At 41.4% G+C, this 24,960-nt stretch overlaps 2 protein-coding genes across 2 annotated transcripts; both read left to right on the top strand.

The window, feature by feature from the left end:
• Positions 1 to 1,563: 1,563 nt before the first annotated feature.
• On the top strand, positions 1,564 to 6,066 carry nfil3-6 (nuclear factor, interleukin 3 regulated, member 6). Its single transcript, XM_036589428.1, has 2 exons — positions 1,564 to 1,875; positions 3,109 to 6,066. The coding sequence occupies exon 2, from the start codon at positions 3,199 to 3,201 to the stop codon at positions 4,408 to 4,410; it is 1,212 nt and encodes a 403-aa protein (XP_036445321.1). The 5' UTR covers positions 1,564 to 1,875; positions 3,109 to 3,198; the 3' UTR covers positions 4,411 to 6,066.
• Positions 6,067 to 13,634: 7,568 nt separating this feature from the next.
• On the top strand, positions 13,635 to 24,431 carry nfil3-2 (nuclear factor, interleukin 3 regulated, member 2). Its single transcript, XM_036589641.1, has 2 exons — positions 13,635 to 13,954; positions 20,129 to 24,431. The coding sequence occupies exon 2, from the start codon at positions 20,805 to 20,807 to the stop codon at positions 22,506 to 22,508; it is 1,704 nt and encodes a 567-aa protein (XP_036445534.1). The 5' UTR covers positions 13,635 to 13,954; positions 20,129 to 20,804; the 3' UTR covers positions 22,509 to 24,431.
• The last annotated feature ends 529 nt before the right edge of the window (positions 24,432 to 24,960 follow it).

Here is a 24,960-nt window from a genome sequence, read left to right as displayed (position 1 = left end):
TCATTTCTAGTGAACGCCTTTCTTCAACCTGAAAAAAAAAACATTAAAAATTAATTAGTTAGTCTTTACACATGTTGTTAAATTTGAGGTCATTTGAGGGAGAATTGGCTGCTATTAGACTACGAAACAATGTCAATTTTTTGGGACACCCTGTGCAAGAAATGGTATGTTTTACCAGACCTGTATTAGTAATTTTTTTTACAAATTAGTAAAGTAAACAAAAAAAAGTGCAATTATTGTGTTTTCCGAGTGGCTCAGCTAAACCGTGCAGACCATTCAGAAGAAAACGAGCACAGCTTTCAACCCAATACATGCTGATATTCTTAGCATTAAAACCAACACCAACAACTACCGGTGCTGTTATACTGCTGTCACTAAATCACCTAACTTTTAAACAGTGGGCGATTAGTAATGTCTGCTATGAATAATCTTTAACAGCTCGTGTTGTAGTCTACCGTTTTGTAACCACGTCCACATAATACATTCGTTAAAAAGGGAAGTGGATGATCACGTCACCGGCGCTGGAAAACAGAGGTCTCTAAAAATAGATGTCTCATCTGTTGAGGATAGCCGTGCTTTGTGAGGACGCAGAGAGGGGGCGGGAGGGGGCGATTGAGCAATATTACTTAATGGTTTCGAAAAGATTATTCTGACGAACGCTGTAGCGAGGGAGAGATTAGCGATAGTACGCGGTGAACTCGGGGGGGGCGGGCGGGGGTCATAACTACTGAGGGTCTCCACCCGTATTCCGACAAAGCCCGCCTCCTCCGGTTAGGATTGGCTGGCTGTTCATACTCTCGAGCGGTCCTCCTGCGCTAGAATTGGATGAACTACTAGCCCATTTCAGTGAAGGACAACTAGACGAGCCTCAGAACAGGGCAGCCAGTCCCAGCGCAGAGATATCCGCGATCAACCAATCACAGCGTAGGAGTGGTTATCAGCTAATCATCCTAGACATCTGACTGTTTACTAGCCAGTAACAAAGAAGACCACTTGCAACTAGTATGTAAATAACACAGAAAAATACCAGATAGTGTGCACCTAGATGGCTAGTTTTGATTGTTGACAGTGGTTTCAACAAAAGATAGCAAATGAGAGACATAAGAAGAGACAGAGGAGCTCAGTGGTGTAACAAGTGAGGGGCAATGGTGACAGGAGCCCCTAATATTTTTGTGGACCCTTCAAATTGGTCCTAACACACCACTACATAAACAGTCCGATGGGTATACACATTATTTATAACTATAAAACGTTTAAAAACCTAACGTAAACATTTAGGTTAATGTTGAATGCTAAATGTTGGAGTGAAGTGGTCTGCCTTGAGAGCATCTGCTTATTAATAAAAGCAAGTAAACAAGGGAAATACTGTTGCCTTTTTTTTATTTATCTCATTCTCATTTTTACAGTCATTTGTTTTGCACAGCTATAAGATATATATACTTAAAAATATATATTTTTTTTTTCGCTGGCCAATCCTGAAACCGCTCATGAACATGAATTACTAGCCAATCCTCGCGCAGGAGGCGCGGTTTGCCTCAATACGGGTGGGAAAAGCAAACACAGCGCGCGGCTCTATCAACTGCTCCCAAACGCAGCCCCGCGGTTCAGGCGAGGTTAGAGAGCGTCCTCGGCTGAACTCCGCCAAAGAAAGCTACAAATAGGAGTTGCGACGTTCAGAGTCGAGCACACACGAGCGATGAAAGGCGGCAGCACGACAGATAACACCGGTTAACAGTTTAGTTCCGGCAGCGTCTTCTTTAACGTCTCTACTCGGGACACAAACTACTCTAAACACAGCCTTTCAGCCTGACCCGCTTTGAACCAAGAGGGCTTTTCACTGGAGCATTTGAACGGGAGACGGCGGACGTTTTAAAGGTAACGGCGCACACGTTATCAGTCTAACTGCGTTGTTATACATTGAGAGACAGTTGGAGGTACTTACTGTGAGGATGTTGTTACAATGATTGATACACAGACGTACAAAGACACGGACAACACTGGACTGTTTTACAAAATGCGAAAGTACACTTGAAAGAAAGTGGCTGTTTGAAACGCTCCTACATAAGCTACGCATAACGGTTCGTATAATTTTCTCCCACAACACTGGCTTGTGGTGAAGAGTGTCCTTCCGGCGTTTCGTGAATGAGCTGAGTAAGTTGAACGCGTATCCCAGTACAGAGAGAGAGCAGCTGAGTGGAACAGCGTAAAGTAAAGCAGGAGCTCTACAGGGCGATAACATTATAAACACTTTATCTGATATTTTATCTGTAGAGCAGCGTGATACTGTAACGTACCGTTTAATATGGTTAATGAATTCACTTGGACCTGAATATTGCTTTTCATGGTTAATGTTGCTTTTCATGGTGAATTCATGGCTCCGTTTGTGTTACACGTTAAACTAATGCTAACGATGCAAAACAACGGTGTTTGGCTAAAAAGAATCAAGACATAAAACGTAAAACGAGACGGTCCATCAACCATCAACATGTAGAGTTTTTTTTTACCTGGGCGCATCTTTAATAGAACTGAAACAGGCTACTGAAGTTTCGGAAAAGTGCTTAACCAAAGAACTGAGTGCGACTATCAGTTCGACTTTGAATCTTTGAGCCGGTCTTTCGAGTCTCTGTGTTGTGCAATAGCGATGATTCCTTGAATAGACTCACTCGGTACGTCACAACTGACAAGGTGTTCAGGCTCACATAGACTGTCTGTGTTAGCAGGTCAGCTGAACAATTCCTTGAAGAAACCTTTCTGTTACCTGAAGTCATGCAGTGTGAAGGAAGTTTAGGTTTTGGGCTTATTTGGATTCATACTGCAAACCTGTGCTGTCAAATCAACAGGCTAAAATCACTCATTTCCAGTGATGAATATTACCCAAGCAACAGTTGGCTCCCTAAAATTGGTGTACAAAATAGCTGACCTCTACCAGCAAGTATAAATAATAATAAATCTGGCCTAATGGCTTTTTGCTCTACATTACAGCATGTTATACAAAGAGTACTCTGCCTTGCTGGAACGATGTAATGGAGTTACATAACATTGTGTTGTAACGGATCTTACGTAATGACTAAAGCTTTTCTTTTTTTAAATTCCCTTCTTGGCCACCAGGTGGAGCTGTTGTTAGACCAACCACAGTGAAGCTGACCTGCATTCACCTAAAGCAAGGAAGAAAACCCCAACCATCTACTGGTCACAAGGATGTTTGAAGAGGGATCTCAAGAAATGAGAGAGCAAAGTTCAGGAGTCCTTCCAGCTGTGGAGCCGGCGGTCGCCACAGGAGTGCTGGAGCTGGACGTTGCAGCCCCCAGTGGTACAATGTCCTTCACAGATGAAGCGGTCTCCATCTTGACCTCGAGCAGCCTGTTGGCACGTTCGCTGTTGGGCCGCACGTCGGCCCTAAAACGCAAAGAGGTGTCACCAGGTGGAAATTCACTGCGACGCAAGCGCGAATTCATCCCTCAGGACAAGAAGGATGAGGGCTACTGGGACAAGCGTAAGAAGAACAACGAGGCGGCCAAGCGCTCCCGCGAAAAACGTCGCATGAACGACATGGTGCTGGAGAACCGAGTGCTGGGGCTGCTGGAGGAGAACGCAAGGCTAAGGGCAGAACTGCTGGCGCTCAAGTTCCGCTTTGGCCTCGTCAAAGACCCTTCCAACACTCCCATCCTTCCTCTAACCACTGCACCCTGTGGTCCTCAGCCAGCCGCTCCACATTATTACATGCCTCGTGAAGATGGGCCTCATCCCGCCACTCCTATGGTGCACCATCTGAATTCTGCACATGCCGTGCCCCACATGGGACGAGGTATCAGAGACGCTGGCAGCATATCGGAAGACTCGGGCTTCTCCACACCTGGAGGCTCCAGTGTCGGAAGTCCAGTGTTCTTTGAGGACAGGCTGAGCGACCATGGCAAGCTGTCTCCCAACCGGGCTGAGGAGCTGGGCTACGAGTACCACCACTCCCCTGTTCCCGATACCCTTGGGGCACAAGGCTCAACTGGGCACATTTCCATGACATCCAGTCGGGGTGAGCCTGTGGAAGGCATGAAGAGCCTCCCGCACAAGTTGCGCTTCAAATGTCCGGGCAGTGGTGACGGCGAGAACCCCAACGACCGGCGCAGTCCCGTGCAGTCCATGGGTGGACGAGATGGTCCCAGAAACCATTTCCCATCGGGTGCTGGCGAAGGGGCAAGATACTGGCAGCAGGAGGGGGACGAAGCTCGGAAGATGCTCGCTCATCCTCACTGTGGGCCGGCTGGCAATTACGGTAGCAGCCAGCTGCCTGCAAACTACAGCGACACGTATTACCACACGGAGAACAGCATGCTCAAATCTCAGCTCAGCTCTCTCAGTGAAGAGGTGGCCCAGCTCAAGAAGCTCTTCTCTGAGCAGCTCTCCAAAATGAACTAGGGAGACTTTGAAGATCTCAGTTCTTTCCAACAGACTGAATGCAGGGAATGTGATCTGATCTGAGCCAGACCCAGCCATAAATACTGACACACATTTCTTATTACATTACATCTCATTACTAGGAGCACAGTGACTGATGGAGCAGCCATTGTATTATTGTACAAGTTTGAAATTCAGCCCTAAAAGGCATGTTTGAAGTCAGTTTAAGTGTAAAGCTGGCAGTATAGTTCAGAACTAAACGAAATTCAACTACCAGTAAACACGCTGTTGTAAATGTACTTAAAATAAACTTGAATTAGAGGTTCTGTTCAGCAAGCGGTGCACTCCACACCATATGAACACAAACCACTGTGTCGTTTTGGCCCAAAAGACACCACTTTGGTTCTAAATGTTGATTTCATTTGAAGTATACTGCTGACTTAACAAAACACCTTTGTGGTTTTGAAGAAAATGTACGTGTGTCACAGTCCCTTTCCTTCACTTTATTTTCCTATTTTTCATAACAGGAAGTAAAAGCAGGGAGTTGAAATACAGATTGGACATTGCTACACTCTTAAAAATAAAGGCTCCTAATTGCTTCTAGGCTTGGACATGCAGTTCTAGGAAAAAGCTTTAATTAGGATAGGACCTTTATATTATGTGGAGGTTCTTTAAACTTAAAAATGGTTGTTCACTTTCACATATCTCATTTACAAAGTCCTTTGAAGAACCATCCATTAAAACCAATGGGTTTCTTCTTTGGAACTGTTCCAAAGAACCCTTTATAGCACCTGTATTTTTAAGAGTGTATCAATGTATACTAGACTAATATCTACACAACCTCACAAACCGTGTGCTAGATCCTACTTTAACTTTGTGCACTACAGTCCTTTACACCAGGCCCATCACAAGCCTCACTGATCAACCATACTGATAGGATACGCTCTCACAAACCACACATCTACAGACACACCTGTTGATCTAGCCCAGTTCTGCTCCACTTCACCCTCCTCCTCGAACACTGTGACTGAACCCAGAGATGACTTTTAGACTCCTAGAAGCCAGTGCGTCTGGTCATTGTGAGTCCACAAAACCAAAGTGCTCCATCCTTGTTCAACACACCATTCCTGTATTACGTGTCAACTCTGCTGTTAAACGACAGGTTGAGATGGATTTGAGAGTGCTCAAGCAGCCAATTTGTTGCTGATTGTGTTTACATATAGCTGTGCAGATTCGAAAGAGGAGCAAAATAACAGTGTTTTGTTCATAAATTGCCAACTTTTACACCAATATCATTCCAATATCTGCTGCAATATCAGCTGACAAAGAAAAGACAGAGCAGAATTCAGGTAACATCAGCGTCCAGAGTCATTATATCTGGTGACACCACATGATCAGGATTATATGATAAACTAACCAATGAACTGTGGTGGTTAGAATGTATTAGGTGTTTGCACATCATGGTACAGTAGCTCAGCACATCATCATTTACATGACTGGAGGTGTTTTCCCCCATACAACTTGTTACTTCCATCTGTAACAAAGATGATGTGTAACTACTAAGAAAAACACTGTAATTTGTATTTTGGTGTTAAAACATTTGGTGTTGCCTTGTGTATGTATCTGTGTGTACAGAGTGTACATTTTTATATATGTGAATAAATATTTGACAACATACAGTTTGGCTTTTCTTTGCAAAAAGACATTGTCAGATCTAGATTATATAAGAATATATTCAAAGTTAAAGTAAAGTTATTACTTCATGTAGGTTATTACACTGTAAAAGAGTGTTATGCAGCCAGGAATGAATGAGTAGTGGAGTACACTGCTTTAGTCACTCTATTTAAAATCAGGTAGAGTTGAATAATATAAACTAGATACCAAGGTATTTTTAGAGCTGTCATTCAAGCATGTAAAATTAAAGCACATAATATAAGAACAGTTATTACATGATAATAAAGGTGTAATCTACTTCTAGTGATTCTCATGAAAGTATTAGTCTTGAAATTTAATGTGTCTGAAGTTTGATTAGTTTTGTACTGGACCTACGAGGCTAAGTGTTAAAGTCTTGGATCAATTGCCATATGAATAACTGCTGCAACGTTTTCAATAATATTTTAAACAGTGTAGATTGAAGTGCTATAAGCCAGACACCAGAGACTATTTTGAGAGGCTTTATTCAATATTTGAATTTTAAAATGAGTTATTAAATAATAAATAATATATTGTGATTGACAGTTTCTTTCTTGGTAAGTCTTTTGTGTCTAAATCAGATCACTTTTCAAATATGAGGCAATGTTCATTTCATTGTTCATTGTTTCTTCAATATGTCTTTATTCTCAATTTTCTCAATCATAGAATCATCTACAGCTTTGTTCATCATTCTAGACGTCTAACATTTTTACACCTTCCTACAAATGAGTTAAAACCTCTAAGAAGTAGTATCATATGACTAAAACTGTGATTCTGAATTTTGAAAGGTGGTGTAAATAACAGATATGGAAGTATGGAATTGTATTCCGCATCAATTAGCGCTGTGCAAACTGCATTTATTTCTTGTCATTTTCGTCAAAGTATCTGCCTCGAGGTTCTAGACCAGGGGTGTCCAATCTTATCCGCAAAGGGCCGATGTGGCTGCAGGTTTTTACTCTAAACGAGCTGAAGCACACCTGATTCCATTAGTTTAATCAGTTCCTCTCAGGCATTAAGCATTTCATCAGGTGATCTCCCGCTTTGCTGGAATGAAAACCTGCAGCCACACCTGCGCTCTGCAGATAAGATTGGACACCCCTGTTCTAGACATTCAAGGTCTTCACTTGAGTGAAAAAAGATAGAACTGGCTCTTATACATTATGGGGAAACAAATTGATATAAACTAATCTGACCAGTTTATAAAATGTATTTAAAGTTATAGGTTTGAAAGAACATTATTATCCTAAGTGTTAAATCAGCCAAAGTCAATTGAGTCAAATAAAAGAGAATGAATTGCATTGATCAGCCTCATCCACCTGCCATCATAAGAGACAAGAGCCTGTTGTACTTAAAACAGGACATCCCCCACATTACTGAGCTAATCTGAGTTAGGGAGACATTTTTGATTATTGCTTTTATATTCAAAGATTTGATTGACTCAGGGCTCCATTTATTTGTATTATGCTTGTCTTTCCTCTACTTTTACTCACCATCTCTGTGTTGTCTTTCCTCTTTCCTCCTATGCTTATAGTTTGCTTAATTGCCCAGCCTTATTGTTGTGCTTTACCATATTCTCTACTGCCGATGTTGTTCTAACCTGACTGGGACCAACATAAGTTAAATCAACACTAGTAAATCAACTTCAATGAACTGAGCTGTAAGAATGATAGCAGATTAGATCAATTCAGTTTAATTAGATTATGTTGGATCAACAAAATTACTTTATTCTGAAAGAAAAACATTTATTCTGAAAGAAAAACAATAATGCTTTGTGTTCTAGATGTTCATTCAATATGTTTCTTTTTTTCAACACATCATTCTTAGTGCCACTCACATCAACTATTTTTATTGTTCCTAAAAACAAATTTGAAGTCTTTAGATAAGAATATCTTCAACTTTAAACCCTTTGAATGGCTGTTTAAATCAAAAGTATACATATTCAGATGTGTGTACATCTCTTCCACATGAACTTAACTATAACCAAGAATAAGTAAATAAGTAAACTGAAAGACAATTATGAGGAAATGGTGTAAACAGTTGATTCCTGTAAATTCTGTGCATTTTCCCCAGTGTGGCGTGCAGATAGACCCTGCTAGAAACCTGCCTCTGACAGACCACAGAGCTCCACCTGGGGTTGGCGCTCGTCCAGCACTCTCAGGGGGAATGAACAGGGCTCAGGGGGCTTACACCCCCCACACACAGCTCACTCCTCCATCTGCCAGCAATCACAGTCAGACAGCCTGTTACTGGAAGACACAGAAGGTGAGTAGCAATTACACTTGTGAATTTCTGATGTGCTGGTTATGCCGCCCAGACAGGTCAGAGGCTCATATGTAAGTCGTGTTAGAGTTAAGTTTTATGGCCTGAGGCCTAAAAGGCTGAGCTTTTCTCTGTTTATTACTATGTTGGTCTGCTGCACCTCAGCTGTATCAGCATATTCTGCATTTTTTTCTCATGGAAAGGTATTAATTACACAGGCAGTTACTCAACACACAAAATGGTTTCTAATTACTGTTATTGGTTAGAATTGTTTAAGACTGAAGAAGTCAATTTTTCCAAACCTCCCCTGACCTGCGTCTTGTTGAGATTTTTGGAATTTAAAAAAGCCAGACTGAGGAAACAAGAGATGCACTGAATTTACTTCACTTATGTGTATACATATTTTTTACAAGTATAAAATACAGTAACACAATACTGTCTTTCAGCTGACTTACTTTTGGAATTAACTGTGTAGACATCATTTGAATGAAGCACATTTAAAGCACTGTATGTGCCATTTGGAGAGTTGATCCCAACGAAAAGAAAGAAAGAAAGAAAGAAAGAAAGAAAGAAAGAAGCAAAGTATTCTTGATTTTGTATTAATTAAAGTTTACTTCATTATCTGCTGTCCAAACCAAAACTTGTGAATTTTTGTTGTTTCTTTTTGAACGTTTTCTACATTAAAAGGGTGACTATGACCAACTATGACCATTGGCCTAGTTTGTGTCAGCAGTCTGCATCAGAACATGACCATATAAGGTACCAGTGGTGTGTAGAGGAGCCTATACCCAAACTCCAGTAAAAATATTGTTATTTCCCTCCAACAAACAGCTTGAGGAGAAGTACAAAATTACCAGGTCAAAAAAACTGCTTCAGTACTGAGTAACTTATAAAAGTCATTAAACCTATAAAAGTAAAACTTCATAGTACATCTTCTGTTTTTTTGATGCAGTTTTGGGCTAATACAAAATGCTAAACCTCAAAAGTCGAAAGTGTGACCAATCACAAAGCAGAAGCTCTCACCAACATAATGGAAACAAATTGAACACACACAAAAAAGGACACTGCAAACTAAATATTAGTTAGGTCTGGGCAATGTGACAATATATATATATATATATATATATATATATATTGTTATTGTGATAAATTACCTCACAATACAATATAATAGGCTTTTCTGGACATGCTGTGTATAGTCAGTCAGTACTTGGGGAACACTGACCAACTGCATGTTTCATTATAAAGACAGTAAAATTAATCCCATTTAGCTGGATTTAGGGCAACATAGTATGTCAAATAATGAATAAAACTCACTGTATTCAGTTTTTGATAGTATTTTTTAAAATGTAGAACTACTGGCTCTTTTTTTCTCTGTTCCAACTGATCAGATGTCTGAAAAAAAGAAAACAATAAATATGTCATCAAATACCAGTTTGGAATATTTGTGAAATCTGTCCTTTGGAAGGTACGCACCGCAATGAAGCTGAGAAAAATAACTACAAACTGCAAGAAATATGTAACTAGGAAAAACAGTACATTTTTCACATAATGCATATGATACAGTTCAAACTTAATTTAGTAAAAATATTAGTTGAGAACAGACCTATTTTAAATTGAAAGAGAATTAGTGAGACACTTTCTTCTGTAAAATCATCTTCATCCACAAGAGGGCAGCAAATAAACCTGATTTCTCATTAGCTCTTTGTTGAAGCAGTCAGTGATGAAATGCAGAGTATTATAGCGCAGCTGCCCAAAGAAAAACAACTCCATAAAATAGTAACTTTACAGGAGAAGGCAAAAACTGTCTATACTTTTCATGTAAGTCAATGTAAAGAGAGATTTTAAAGTATTTTTGTGTGCATCAACTTTATGCAATATGAATATGCATTTATGAAGACCCACCCAGCAGCTAACTTAATCTGTCATGTGCTTGCATATGATAGATTTTGATACTGTTTGTAAACAACAACAGTAGTGCATAAACAAAAGAATTGCAGCTTAAATACATCAGGCTAACAGTTATTGGTTTTTGCAGCCGGATGTCTCTGTAGTTTCTGTTAATATGCACTGAAATAAATAATGCATCAAATGTACTTGATTTGAATGTGTGCATCATTTCTGCATGAATAAAATCAATTCTGGCAACAACTGTGTTGATGTCATGTATTTTATCCATGCAGAAACACACGTGCCCATTTGCTCACATTAGAACCTGTCCTACGTTCTTTTATAAAATGAAACCAGCATGCATATTTTTACCAAAGCTCTAATGAACCCTATAATTCATTAAAGCTGAAAATGAAAGAAGAAAGTGTCACAGCATCCTACCATGTTGTCCTGACCCTTATCAGAAGATCAGTACATGTCTTACCACTTCTCCTATTGTCGTCACAACAGTAGGCCTACAAGGCTGATTTTATTCAAGATTAGCAAAATCATTCAACGTTCCCGTGTTCCTGCGGAAGAATATGAAAACCCCATGTGGTCCAAAATGTTCTCATCCTAATATGAGCCCAAATCTAAGACACGTGACCTATGCTCTTTTCAAGCAACTAGGCAAATTCTATTAGCCTCCTCCATTTAAGGACTAGCCTGGCCTCTAAGCAAATTAGACAATTCTGGGGTGCCAGGCAATGAATGACAGTTGGGGTCGCGCCAAAAGAGCTTGTTTTAATGAAGCCCCCCCTTTTCCCCATCCAACCACACACACCGCAGTCTTGAGCCTCCTCGCCCCTTCTGCCCCCTCACTCCACTCCCCCCTGCCCCACTTTTATTCAGTGGGAGACTGCGCCTGTTGCTAGGCAGGCAGTGCGACAGTTGCCATGGGAACTGCTCTCCACTGAAGCTGGGTGGGGTTGGGTGGGGTGCAAATGGGGGTTGGGAGTGCCCAAGGAGAAGAGGGGGAGGAGGAAGCGAGGTGGCAAGTTCAAGGCCGTCTCCATCTTCAGACATTCCTTGACAAAAGAAAATGGATGATCAGTCAATCAGGATTTTGGAATGTTTTTGCTTCTTTATGCCCACATTAAATGCCATTACTCATGAAAGAATGAGAGGATGAGGAGAAAAAGAAGGGGTTCAGCTTCTGAGGCTGTATTTTTTTAAAAAATCATCGATGCATTTTTTTCAACAGTGCATTGAGCTGGGCTTGAGAGGACAGCTTAATGAAACCATATAATCGCTGTCAAATTTCTCATAACAACATTATTATTATTACTAGTGTTGTTGTTGTTTGGTGCCATTTGGAAACGCCAGCTGCTCTTTATAATGTGTGAACATTTCATGATGAAATTCATGATGAATTTCAAAATTACTTTGTAATAAAATTTTGTACTAATGTCCATTAAAGTTAAGAGCATCCTCTTCTTCTCCTGTAAAGTTTTGCCAAAAATACCAGGTTTTGTTGTAAGGGTTTGTGATATATTATACACTGGACGTTGCAGCAACGCCCAATATAGCCCATTTCAAAGCAAATCCAAGTCTTTGTGCTGAGGTGGCATCGGACTGTCTGTAATTTGGGATGGAACATGACTTATCATTAGTCATTTTCCTGACAGACACTCGTGAGTCACAACAAGGCAAGATTTACAAAAGATTTAATCATTCAGTGTCTTGCCTAGAGGAGTAATGAAGGAGTAATAAAGGTCTTGTTGGTGCATGTGGTATAATTTACCAAAGAAAAACCCATGATTATTTCTAGTGCCTAAATTAGCACCACCAGACAGACACCAGACAAAAAAATACATCAGCTGATTACTATATGGATATAAAGTACTCAGATAAAGTAAGATACATTTAGCTGTGGCATGTTCAATCATCTGTGAACAACACCGCCCAATGGAAAATATGCACTATTACACTAAATGTGCCACATGTAGTTTTCCATCCACATGTAATGTTTAAGGAGACAGTTACGCAATGCAAGCAAGTCAATGGGCCAGCAGGATCTACACCCTCATAGCAGATTGTTCGAGATAACAGCCCTCTGTAGTTTTTTTGTTTTGGAGATCAGGTAGCGTTCCCCCGCTTGTGGACTGATTGTACATGTTAAGCTCTGAATAATGTGTCTTGTAAACAATAACAAGAACTAGCTTTGATCTTTCAGCGTTAAAACGCATTGCATAATGTTGGCATTGCAACAGACTGTTCAATGTATTATAATGCATTGCGTAAACCCTTTTACTTTTAGTTGTTCTTTCATTTATGCTAGTTTTAGGTGAAGCACTTTGAGTTGCATTTTAATGTATGTGAAGTGCTGCACAAAGGAGTTAACACATTGTATAACACTGCATATTATAATGCATTGCATATGTAGACCCCTTTTTAACCCCTTAAAATCCCAGGCTTATTACATACTAAGTTGTATTATTCAGTAATTACAGGGACTTCAGTGCAAACTGGTTGAGCTATTGTTAGGTTATAGAAGTGTGTAATAAAACTTTGGGCCTGCTGGTTGGCCCTGTTTATTTAAGCAGTTAATTGTTCCTTCATTTATGCTTATTCCATTTGTATATTTCTGTGAAGCCATTTGAATTGCACTTCTGTGTATGCAAACTGGCATACAAATAAGGTTATTAGTATTAAGGCATACAGTTCATTGTAAAACATGTTAATGCATTGTCTGTGCAGTTCCTCTTTTCATTGTTCTTTCATTTATGTCTGGTTTAGTTGTGCATTTTTGTGTAGCACTTCATATTGCATTTCTATGTAGGTAAGGTGCTGTACAAATAAGTTAACAAATGTTGTATAACGCGGTATAACATATTATAAAGTATCATATAATGCACTGTATATGTAGACCCTCAATGTTCATTGTGCTTCCATGTATGCTTATTTTATATACACAGTTTTTGAAGCACTTTGAGTCAGTTGCATTTCTGTGTATGAATGATGCTGCTCAAATGTAATGATTGTAAAATAGTTACGTCACTAGGAGTGCTTCGGGCTGAGGAGGCTGCTGAACAGCAAATAAAAAAAAAAGAAAGATGTTAACATTCCTCATTCGTATTATCATGGACTTGTTTGAACAGCTACGGATCGCTCTCCACCCAGTCTTAAAAAAAATTCTTTTTATATCGTCTGCTGAGGGCTTGTTTCTAAAAATGTCTCCTCGCGCGCTCTTGTTTTCTAGGTTTCGGGTTCTCTCTCTCCCTCTCTCTCTCACTCTATCTCTCTCTCCCTCTCTCTCTAATCGTGTTATGTGCATCTTCGCCCTGCATCTGAGCGCCTGGCCTGGCGCCTAGTCCCTCCCTCCTCTCCTGTCGCTGCAACGGGGTTCGAGGATAGGAGAGAGAGAGAGAAAGAGAGCGAGAGAGAGAGACGAAAACGTGACTAGGCACCCAAAGCGTCCTGTTATGCAACGAGTGACCTACTAACATACATTTGGAGACAGGCAGGCAGAAACGAGGGAAGGAGGGAGGGAGCACACAGGAGCAGTTCAACAACATAACACGAGGAACCAAAATACAGAGAAGCCACTGAGACCCATACCCGCATTCAAGCCGTGAGCAGAGCGAGCTGAGCGCTGAAGCTGAAGCCCTTGTCAAATCCCCCGAGCCCGATAAACGAGCGACGGACGAGCATTCATTTGGATACTAGCGTGGAAACATCAACGGTGAGCCTTTTTCTTCACGTTTATTTACATTTTGCCTTATTTGTTCAGCCGGTGTAGTGGCTGCTACACAGCGCTGAAGAATGGAAACAATTACGCAAGCTGCTGAACATCGCTGTTCACACTCCTGCTTTGCTCATGCTTTTTAACAGACAGCGCTGTGTTGGCGCACTTTGTGCAGCCACTCACTCCGGGCTTTTGTTTGCTGCTGCACTGTCTTACTCTTCGGAAATCTAGTGCCTTTTCCTCCATTCTCAGGCGAGGCTCTCACTCCCCCGCCGGGCTTCATGTTCCTGTGCGGGACCACAAGCCTGAGCCGCTGGCCATGTGCCTGTATTGCTGTATCGCTGTACCGGGCTTACCTTGCTTGTTCGCACACTGTAAGCGCAGTGTCCCTTTGTTAAGCCTAATTCTAGTCTCGGTTGTTTTGGTTTGTGGTTCTCATGTGCGAAAGACAGCGAGGGCGTTCGTGACTCTCTCCATATGGCAGCAGGGAGCCGCGGACACACTTCTGGCCGTCACGTGTGGCCCGGTCTCTGTGGAGGTTAACGCGGGTGTTTATGTTAGCCGAGTCAAACCCCATTAACCCTTTCCTGCAACAGGCGCAGGGCTTTTTTATGGACTGCTGACTTCGCCTGAGGGAGAAGTTACCGTCATGTTTCAAACTTTAAAAGTAAGCTAACGGTGCCTTGGACTAGTTATAAGTTGACAGGAGTCGTTTTAGGTGATTATGTCTTATTTGGTGTAAAGACTTTTTAACCCTTAATGTAGAATGAATGCAGGCGTGTTGTGGATGGTTGCGCTGTTGAAAAGCACCTGAATGTTTATAATAATGAGCCGCGTTGTGGGCAGTCGTGCGGTTTGTGGCGGTCAACGTTAACCTAGCATGGACATGCTAAAGCTACGTAGCCTAGTCTACATACAAAGCCGCGGAGGAGATACAGACACATGCTGAGACTTAATGTAGTGCACACTAAACGCCTGGTTTTAGGGGAACCCCCTACAGTAGAAATGAGTGAAGTGCTTGTGTTTTTATTTATTTATTTTTAGATAGTCATACACTGTGCAGTCAGCTAAGCTACAGTAGAGATGTAAACACTGAACAAATAACGTCACGGTTAACGTAGCTTGTTAGGCAGCCACCGAGCTGAGGGTATCCTGGTGTTGGTGCTTTCTCTGCTTTTACGGCCAATTAAATATCTAAATTTAGCCACACTCGAGCTATTTTTTCTCAAAAACCTGACTTGACGCGAAATAAAAGGGAAGCAGCATTAAGAAGTGTAACGTTAGCTAGGCTAATCGGTCGGGTTTACCGGAGCCGTTAGTGTGGCGGAACGCGGCGCTCACTGTGTCCAAATGGGAAACGCTGCGGCTGCCGCCGTGTGAATAACTGGCCTAACGTTGATATTTGCAATAAAACCGTAAAAAAAAGTAAAAAAATGATGTAAAATTTTTGAAGTGGCAGAGCTACCAAACCCAAAGTCATTACGTCAGCGAGGCACAGGCGGTTACACTCAGCGGAGATGGCCGGTTATGCAATTTGACACCTTCTGCTTTGCAAGACTAAACATCGGTCGCTTTATGTTATATTTTGGCGATTCGGTTACATCTGTCTCCGCAGAAAAAAATGATGCAATCGGCGGAAACACCGCAGTGTTGCGGTGCACACAGCTGAAGAAGTGGGGTTTGTGTTCCCCCGTTTGTGGCGCTAATGCTGAATGTAGGTCATATTAGTTAGAGGGCGGGAACAGGAGCAACACAGCCCCACCAAAACAAACCTCGCCGACATAACAAAGAAGATTCACACAACGAGGAAACAGGGCGAGTCCTCATGTAGCCCACCAGAACCTTCTCCTTTACAACACACATGAAACGATTTATTTGTTGTTTTTATTGTTCATTAGCAGCCATCGTCACTATTACACATCATGGCTGTGTTTTATGTTTTTACAGTCCTTTTTTTTTTATATCTGTTTAGCTTGTAGGCTGCTCAGTGTGTACCCCTGTTTGGACTGAAGCGTATGGCTGTGAACTTGACTTTATTGACTCCGTGCTCTGCGGGCTAAGATCCTGACTTTCCCGGGATCTCCTGGCAAGGGGCGTTATAAGAGAAAAAAAACTTGCCGAGGAGGAGGCGCGTCGTTATTGTGCCAATGTGGCTTAGAGGGAGAGGCAAATTACCGAGTTTTGTAGGGCAAGAGAGCGCATGTGACTGAGGAACACATGGACTGGGGCAGACCGCGTTTTTTTTCCTTGTTCGAGTGAGGCGAGGGTGATATGAGTGTGTTTATAGAAGGCCTGGATCTGAGCCCGGCCGTCCGAGATTCGCCGCCCTTTTTCTTCGGAAGATAAGTTAAGACGGGGAATTTCGGGCAGAAAAGAGCCCCCCCCTCCCCCACGTGGCAAGCATTATTCGACCCCAGGGGTCAGTCGCTTGGCTGAAACCCTGCACCACCGCCGTCCTCTGTTATTTCCATTACTTAAAACAACCCCGAAGCAACACGTGCACCAAACATTCGAGCTGAATTATAGTTTCCATGCCTCGCCCGAGCTCAGACCTGTGTAGCCTCTCCTAGTGTTTGTGTATATGACACTGTTTTTATTTTATTAGTGCATCCAGAAAGAGAACATAATGTTTCATTTGGTTTTATGTTCAATAATAATAATAATAACAATAATAATAATAATGATAATGACAACAATAATAATAATATATTTTAGGTATTATTTTTAACAGTGTCCATTAAAATAAGTAATTTTGTGAGTTATCGTATTATATACATGATATTTTATAATAATATGTATTCATTTTCATTATGTATAATTAATCAAGCAATAATAGTACTATTATTACTGCCACCAACAGTTGTTATTATGATTATTATTGCTATTATTATAATTATTTTGCTGCACTTTACCAGAATTAATTCCACATGGTTTTACTGTGTTTATGAAAGGAAAATATGTTAGGGAAAGTGAGGAAGTTTTTCCCCCACTAAGTATCTCAAGGTAGGAGTGCTCATATATGACCTGACATCACCATTGCTGCCATCTGATCTTACTGTTACTATTGGGACCTTTGAGAGTATCAGCCCTGGCCTTGAAGTGGTTTCTCTGACACAGATACAAAGCTAATGAATCACAGGTTGCATATGCCCAGTCTTTTGAACATGTGATGTTCTTGCATTAAAATGCAGTTCATTGATGAAGAGTAACTCATGCATGCAGCTTTTAGAAGATGCAAGATAGCTGAACATCAAAGACATGAATCTCTTTAGCCTGCTTTTCTTCCTGTGCCTCAAGTTGAATCCAGTATAGTACAAGTATATTAGTGTATTGTTAATTTCTGATTGCTTGCAAAAACCATATCTGATTGACGTACCTTAGGCTACCTGCTGTTTTAGGCTGATAAAGGATTCATTGGTCAAATGCTTGGAAATGAGCACAAAATATTATTCATTTGTAAAATGTGAGACATGTAGACGCCTCCTAACCTTCCACAGAATGTAAAAGCTCTTATGCAAATAGAAACATAAAAAAAATTGCTTAGTATTTACACAGAGTGCAAAACTATGCAATGTGGGGTGGTTCTTTGTTAGAACTGCTGGCATTCAGGTCTCTCCATGTACCGTTTTTCTCCCTTTGCTGCGTCCCTCTTTTCCGTCTTTTCCTTCGTCTCCTTCTCCTTCAATCCTTTTCTCACCTCCCTCTATTTTTAGCTAATTCTCTGTCCCTCCCGCTCTGTTTCTCTTGCTCCAGCTCTTGCCGAAGTACTCCTGACCTATATTTGAGTGCAGGGAAAGAAGCCAGCATTGCCTCACGCGCTGCCCGGTTTCTAGGTCAGTGGGCCAGCAGGCGAGAAAGTCTTTCTTTCTTTCCCCCTGAGCTCCAAACAGCACAGTTCTGATGTCCCAGTGCACTAACCTTTCAATATTGCATTAACCAGTGCGTGAACCTTGTCTGGCTGTTTTTGAACATGTGGCAACGGCCTAATTGGCTTTTCTCACTGGTGAGCTTTCTAACGGCAACTGGGAAAGTTCACAAGAAAATGACTTGATTAGTCTGAAGCAGACAAGGTTTTTAGTGTTACGTTCATTTCCTATTCCCTTTTCTGAAGAGGTTTTCATAGCCAGAAATTTCTCTCTAAATGAGACCAGAGATGAACTGGGTTTTAACCCCATTGGAGACATTTGTTGGTGCCTGTGGTTACATAATATTGAATCAGATACATGGGAAAAGAATACAACTGAGGTTATGCCATACTTAGTGTCACAAAGAATATTGTCTCAACCTAGCAAGACACGCTTAAAAGCATGGTAAGAAATGAACTAAAAGATTTGCATGTTAGAAGTCAGAAGAGCAATGTACTTGAGCCTAAATGGTACTGCTCAGTGCTGAGGCATTTGATCAGTGGGAATAAATTTCAGGTCGGAAAATAACAAAACGTGACAGGGAATAAATAGATATTAAATTCTAATCTCTAATCTTTGTAAATGTCAGTATCAATCATTGAACACTAAACCTACCTGACAGTGATCTAATATACAACTATAATTAAAACTATGGCTAGTGCAGGTTGCATTTGACTCCTAATGCATCCTCCCAGGAAGCACACAAGGTAAAATTCCAAGAAAAATTCTTTCATTCTCCACACAAGTGCTACGTTGTGATGCCTGCCCTTTGACGTCTCAAGTATTATTAAATTAAACTGTCCCAGTGCACTCCAGGGCACAATATTAAATGAGGAGGCCCATATTAAATTCATCAGCTAAATATCACCAAAGCTCCATCTGTCACATGAGCTCTTAGCCTGTCCATCTGAAAACATACCACCCCTTTGTTAACCAAAACATGACATGAAAAACAGCCACCTTCGGTTAAACAGAGGCACATTTGCTTTCTTTGAACAACTGACTATTATAGAACATTATATTCAGCTGTAGAGTTGTTTGAGATTGCCCTAGAATTTGCTTTTAGACAGGTTGGGCCTTGGGAGCACCCCTTTGTCTTAGCACAGTCTACACTACACAACATTCCCTTACCCTCCCCCATTCCAAAGGCTTGACCTATATAGTGAAGCTCTCCAAAAAGTGTGCAGTGTGACCTGCTTAGCTTTTTTGACTGACCTCTATTCATCTGTCTTGTGCTCATTCATCAGTTAGGTTCTTGTCTGTTGTTCATTGTTAAATAAGTATATCTTGCCCTTCATCAGCCACCATCTGATAGTGCTTTAGTAGTTTAGCCACAGAAAATATCCACACACAGCCTGTCTGTTTTTTTTTTCTGCCTGCCTGTTTTGGAATCTAGCTCATGACCCAGATACAAAGGGAACCCTAGACGATCGCACCTGAAAGATCTATTACGCTGGCCACATTCCAGATCTATTCAGCAGACTGTTCAAGCCATGTAGCCAAAAAGGAGAAGCAGTAACATCCATGTTAACGTTTCAAAAGCTTATACTTTAGCCTCGCTCTGGTTCCCTGGGTCCCTCACACTCAATGATGTAATACAGGCTAATGTTTCAGAATGTTAAAACAAATCATGCGCTTGTCGCTAAAGCTCGCCAGACATGTAGTTATGATTACAGCTCTCAATCCTGTAGGGGAATTTTGCACAAAGGGTGATTAATGCTGTGAGCATTAACAGTTGGTGAGTCAAACAAATGGATTTAAAGCAAGCTTTTGTTGTAAGTAATGTGGAGCTGTGGCACATAGGAATTAAAACAGAGTAGGATATTACCTTGTTTTAATGTTAGAAACTGTGGTTTGGAAGCCCCTCTCCTTTGTTGCCATTACATCATAATAGACCACATCCAGACAGAGAGCATAGGTCAGGGGTCACAGACAGAGGAGATCAATAGCAAGGCCAAGGGGGTCAGACACTGGTTACTGGGCACAAGAGACTATTCAGTGGTTGCCAAGGGTGACCATCCAACTAAAACCAGACATGCTAAGCACCGGATGAGGTGAGGGAATATGAGGGAGACACAGTAACACATTCCATTCTTAAATCCTTTGATTCTCCAGACATACAGGGAGGCACGGAATGCTTTTTTCTCTCTGAAAAAAAGAGAAAAAACTAAAAAATAAATTATTTCTTCAAGTATTTGAAGATTGAGTGCTTCTTCTGCTCTCAAGGGATTAACAGATCTACTTTTTCCCCTTTTTGTGTCCGCAGCCTTTTATCGCACAGCCAGCTGGAGGTTTAGAGAGAGGCTGCACCCCTCCCCAAGAGGCTGACAAGCTGAGACAGACTGAGTGACCTACATCCTGCAATACGCCTGGAGCACTGGGGCACATCTTTGACAGCTTGACACAGCCCTGTTGAAAAAGGAAAAAAAAACTGAAAACAAACAAAGAGAAGGGGTCAGGAAGGCTCTAAGCTAATCGTGTCACATTTTCCAGACATCAAGAATATTTCTACTTCCACTCCATTTGGCTTTGTCCCACTTGCTGTGTGTTAAAATTACTGTTTGCTGGCGTGCTTAGCCTTGGGAGGGTGGAACATTGTTCACGCTGAGGCCCTCGAACATTACTTAAATGCAGGAAACTGTCACAGAGGCTCACCTCTTCTTGATCTTTTTAGCCAATCTGGACACTTGAAACAGTAAGGACATTACAGCAGCAAGGAACATCAACAAAATCAATGAGGTTCACCTCTCCTGGAGCTGAAACACCTCATAAAGTTTTTGCTGAACCAGCTACCTAGTCATTCTGAAGGCTACTAAAAGGAGGAAGATCTTAACATCATTCTGTTAATCACCGTTCCCCTTCACCCCAATCCCTTAAATTCCTATCACTAAGAGTTTCTAGTGGTAGCAACAAGCTTCCAAACTGGATCCCAGCGAGGAGCAATGGAAAGCTTAAACTCGCAAATCCCAGCAAATTCTAGTACAGGCAACACGTTAGACAACCTAGATAACTTCTCAGACTACAACAACACTGTTCCTTCACCTGAGGGCAACCCTCGCCTGGGACGCATTTTAAAATCCAAGCCAAACATGACCTGCCGGCGCAAGCGTGAGTTTATCTCTGATGAGAAAAAGGATGCCTCTTACTGGGAGAAGCGGCGCAAGAACAACGAGGCAGCCAAGCGTTCTCGGGAAAAGCGACGACTCAATGACATGGTCCTGGAGAACAGAGTTATTGCACTGAATGATGAAAATGTACGCCTAAAAACAGAACTTCTGCAGCTGAAACTCCGGTTTGGCCTCATTAGTGCAGCCTCGTACATGGAGAAGAGTCAGCAGATTGGAGGAACAGTTAATGGAACATCTAATGCTTCTTCAGCTTCTTCCAGCCATTTCTATCCTAGTGGCTACTCCAGTGGCTCTCAAGTGATGATGAACTCTGATTCTTCAGAGGCTGAGCAGTCTGGCCGAGGGGAAGGTCGTGCCCAGTTAGTTAAGTACTCCCCTCGAGGTTCTCTTTCAGATATGTCTGATGGCTCTTCCCGCGACAGTCCGGAGCCAATGAGCTATGACATCAAGCAGGAAGGGGCAGGGCTAGAGATGGAAATTGCAAATGGCACAAGCACACAAGTCATGTTCAATGTCCACCGTGAGTTGCCCACACCACATCACCAACATACCTTTCAGTCAGGATATCACAACCATCAACAGCAGCGACGGCATCAGGAGACAATAATCAGTGCTGTTGCACCTTCTGTGCAAACTGCTCAGAGAAGCGTCATCCTGTATCGCTCCAGCAGCATTTCATATCCTGTAGAGAGTTCAAGACCTCAGGAAATGACTCAACAGAAATTGCCGCAGACGCTGTCCCAGGCAACGGAGGGACCTACTGGAAGCACTGAAAGTCTAGCAGAGGTGACGAAACAGCTCGAGAGAAAGACTTTGGACTCTCCACCATATGACTACACAGATGGAGAAGCAGAAAGGCAAGCATACAGGGTCCAACATCAGCGACTAGCCCTTGATACTCTGAAAGGTGATGGTATGGCACCAGATCTTCTCCGCAGGCAAGAGGAGGGTGAAGAGACACAGCTGTACCATCCCTCCTTTCACAGTCCACAGGATGAAGAGCCTCCAGTGCTGACCTATGAAGGAGGTCCCAGGATTGAAGGGTACTATCAGGGTCACTCAGGAAAGGATACCTCTTCGAGTGATGGTGATCCCCGCAGCTCTGACAAAGATGCCTCCACTGATGACGAATGCCTGTCCTCATCTAGTTCTGACACAGGTAGCTACCACCAGCAATCCCCTCTGGAGGGAGCGCCAAACTCCTCCCCACAAAGCCAAAGCAGAGACAGCCAAGCAGAGGTTAAAGGCACAGCACTACCACACAAACTGCGCCTCAAGCACAGAGCCCTGAGTAATGGTGGAGCATCAAGTCAAGAATCATCCACTACTCACCAGTTACCTCAGCACCCTTACCTGGCCCTGCCTCAGACCAGCCAGCATCTTCAAAGTGGTAAAGAGAGGGAAGGTCAGCCAGATGTAGGGTTCTGCAAGCAGGCCAGTTCAACAGATGAAAAAAGGATGGACTGTGGGAAGAAAGAACCCAGTGTACGCAATAGTAGGAATAAGAGGCATGACTAAGAGTGAGGGACACTGTTGTAGGACATTTTTTCACAGTGTTTGGGGTTATTTCAATGCCTTGAGAGACTATGTCAGCTCCCCTTTTCCCGATTTCAAGTCACTGGCAATATCCTTTAGCCTCTTCCCACCTCCAGTGGGAACCAGAGACATGGACATGGAAATGTCAGTACCAAAAGGAGGGCAGAACTTCTGCGTGCACTGTATCATATCGTAAAGACTGCTCTCTTTCTGCATCTCCTCTGAAAACAACAGACGAGGAAAGATTGACCTGTTTGCATTTTTCCCCATTTGATAACATGATGTCAATGTAACAACAAACATGGCAATATCAACCATCTGTGAGGCATTGTAACCCACTCACTAATTGTAAATATAGAACTTCTAAGTGCCCCTAATGATTTGTGTCCATTTTCACACCAAATCAGAGGGTGGCTGTTCACCACAAAACATACCAAACATCTAAGCATTCTGGGAGAATTCCCTTGACCAAAGAAAGACAATGGCTTTAAATTCCATACCTCTACCCTACTTTCTTCTCATCTTCCCTATTCCTGTTCACCCAAACATACTCACAACCCCAACCACTGCTTTCTTTTGTGCAAGAACTTGGTTTGTATATTACTGTGATATAAATATTACATATAAATATATATTTTAAGAAGAAAACAAAAACATTGTTGAAAAAAAGAAAAAAAGAAGAGTGTAAAAAGGCAGAGAGGATTCAGACAGTTCACCGGTTTGTCATCATCAGAAATACTGTATAGTATCATTGTGTTTACTCTTTGAGGCGCCACTTAAAGTAATTGATATTTTCTTTGTTTTTTATCGTTACTTTGAAAGTTCTCATTTTTTTCAGCAACTTACCTTTTTTTTTAAGAAAATCAGAATGCCCCAAATCCTCGAAAAAACCATGCTGAGTTATGTTAAATTTCAAGATTAACACTGTTACAGGCTATAGTGTACTTCCCTTCCTTTTTTTTTATAAGGGTATGTTCTCCTATGGTAAAGCATGCCCATTAATCCAAAATGCACTTACAGTACACAAGATTATAAAAAAGAAAAATTGTATTTAATATGTCCAACCACAAATTATAGCAATGACAAATAAAAACTAAAGATATTAACAACAAAAACAAACATCTTGCTCTCTCAAGCTTTGGTTCATTTGAATGGTATACAACTTACATCAGCAGGAGGAAGCTCTTGTTTGCAGCCATGAATTTGACCCACTGCCCTTGAAACCTCCAGTTAAGCCTTTGAGCTAGCTGATGTTGCATTTTCACAGAATCTGCAGGGATGTCTTCTCTGCTTATAGCCCTACACATTTCACTGTGCATCAGAGAGAATGAGCAAGATCCAGTACAAATATTCCTATAAAGGACAATCTAAATTATTTCAAAGACAAAAAAACTGCGATTCCTATGTACGTGTAGAGTCACAAATCCCCTTGCCTTTTTTTACTTAATTTTTAAGTCAAGTCTACATGTCATGTCCAACATATGGCACTTATGTATAAATGTAAAGTTTCTCCTACCCTGGACAACACTGTATTCTGTGCTTTTATAAAGTTTTTTTTATTATATTTGATTTTTGGGCAAAGTGTTGTCCTGTTTTCCTTTTCTCTTGTTTACCGTGGTATGTATTGGCACCCCAGTCCCACCCCCCTCCCCTTTTCAACCCTTCTTTCCCTGTTCTTTCAATGTGTATTAAATCAGTGATGTTTGTGTTTTTTGCTGATGGTTTCATGAAAATGAAAAAAAAAAAAGAAAGACTCGTATGTAGTTACAGAGCAGACTGTGGCATTACTGTCACTGTCTCTGTTTTGAAATGGATATGTGATGTAAAAACACTAATATTCAGCAAAGAGGATGGGTGCATTTCAAAAATGAAAAAAAAAATAAAAAGGATGTTGCTTTTCTGAACTTTGCTGATGTTGGTCTTTACTTTGTCCTAACATCTTACTTTAATTGGGTCGCACTTTATTTTTATAATACCATATAAATGATCTACAGATGCTTTCATTGCTAAAAATGTGGTGAAACTCAATTAGGTTTAGGATTAGGTTTAGATTTTGGGTTAGAGTTAGGTTTAGGTGTGTTAGAATCGTAATCATAATCAGCTGTGTTTATTAGACTTATGCATTTAGTTATTGCATTTGATCGACTGTAACAGTAATCATTCTTTTAAATTCTGACTGCTACATTTAACAATATGATTTAGTGTTTTAATGCATTTGTTAGCTCATGAGTTATAGTGTTCAAAATGCTAAAAATATAGTGGCGCAACTATAACACCAATGCAGGCGGAGCAATTGCAACGGGGCCTGTAGCACAGGGGGGCCTATGGCAACTGGGCCGCTTAACATCTTTATTAGACCCCTTGTATTGCTTTATTATACCCCCTTACACAATTTTACACCCATGACTTATGGTAGCTACAATAACTTAAAACT

The sequence above is a fragment of the Colossoma macropomum genome, unplaced genomic scaffold, assembly GCF_904425465.1.
Source record: "Colossoma macropomum unplaced genomic scaffold, Colossoma_macropomum, whole genome shotgun sequence".
Classification (NCBI taxonomy): domain Eukaryota; kingdom Metazoa; phylum Chordata; class Actinopteri; order Characiformes; family Serrasalmidae; genus Colossoma; species Colossoma macropomum.
This window is presented reverse-complemented; position numbering and strand designations above follow the sequence as displayed.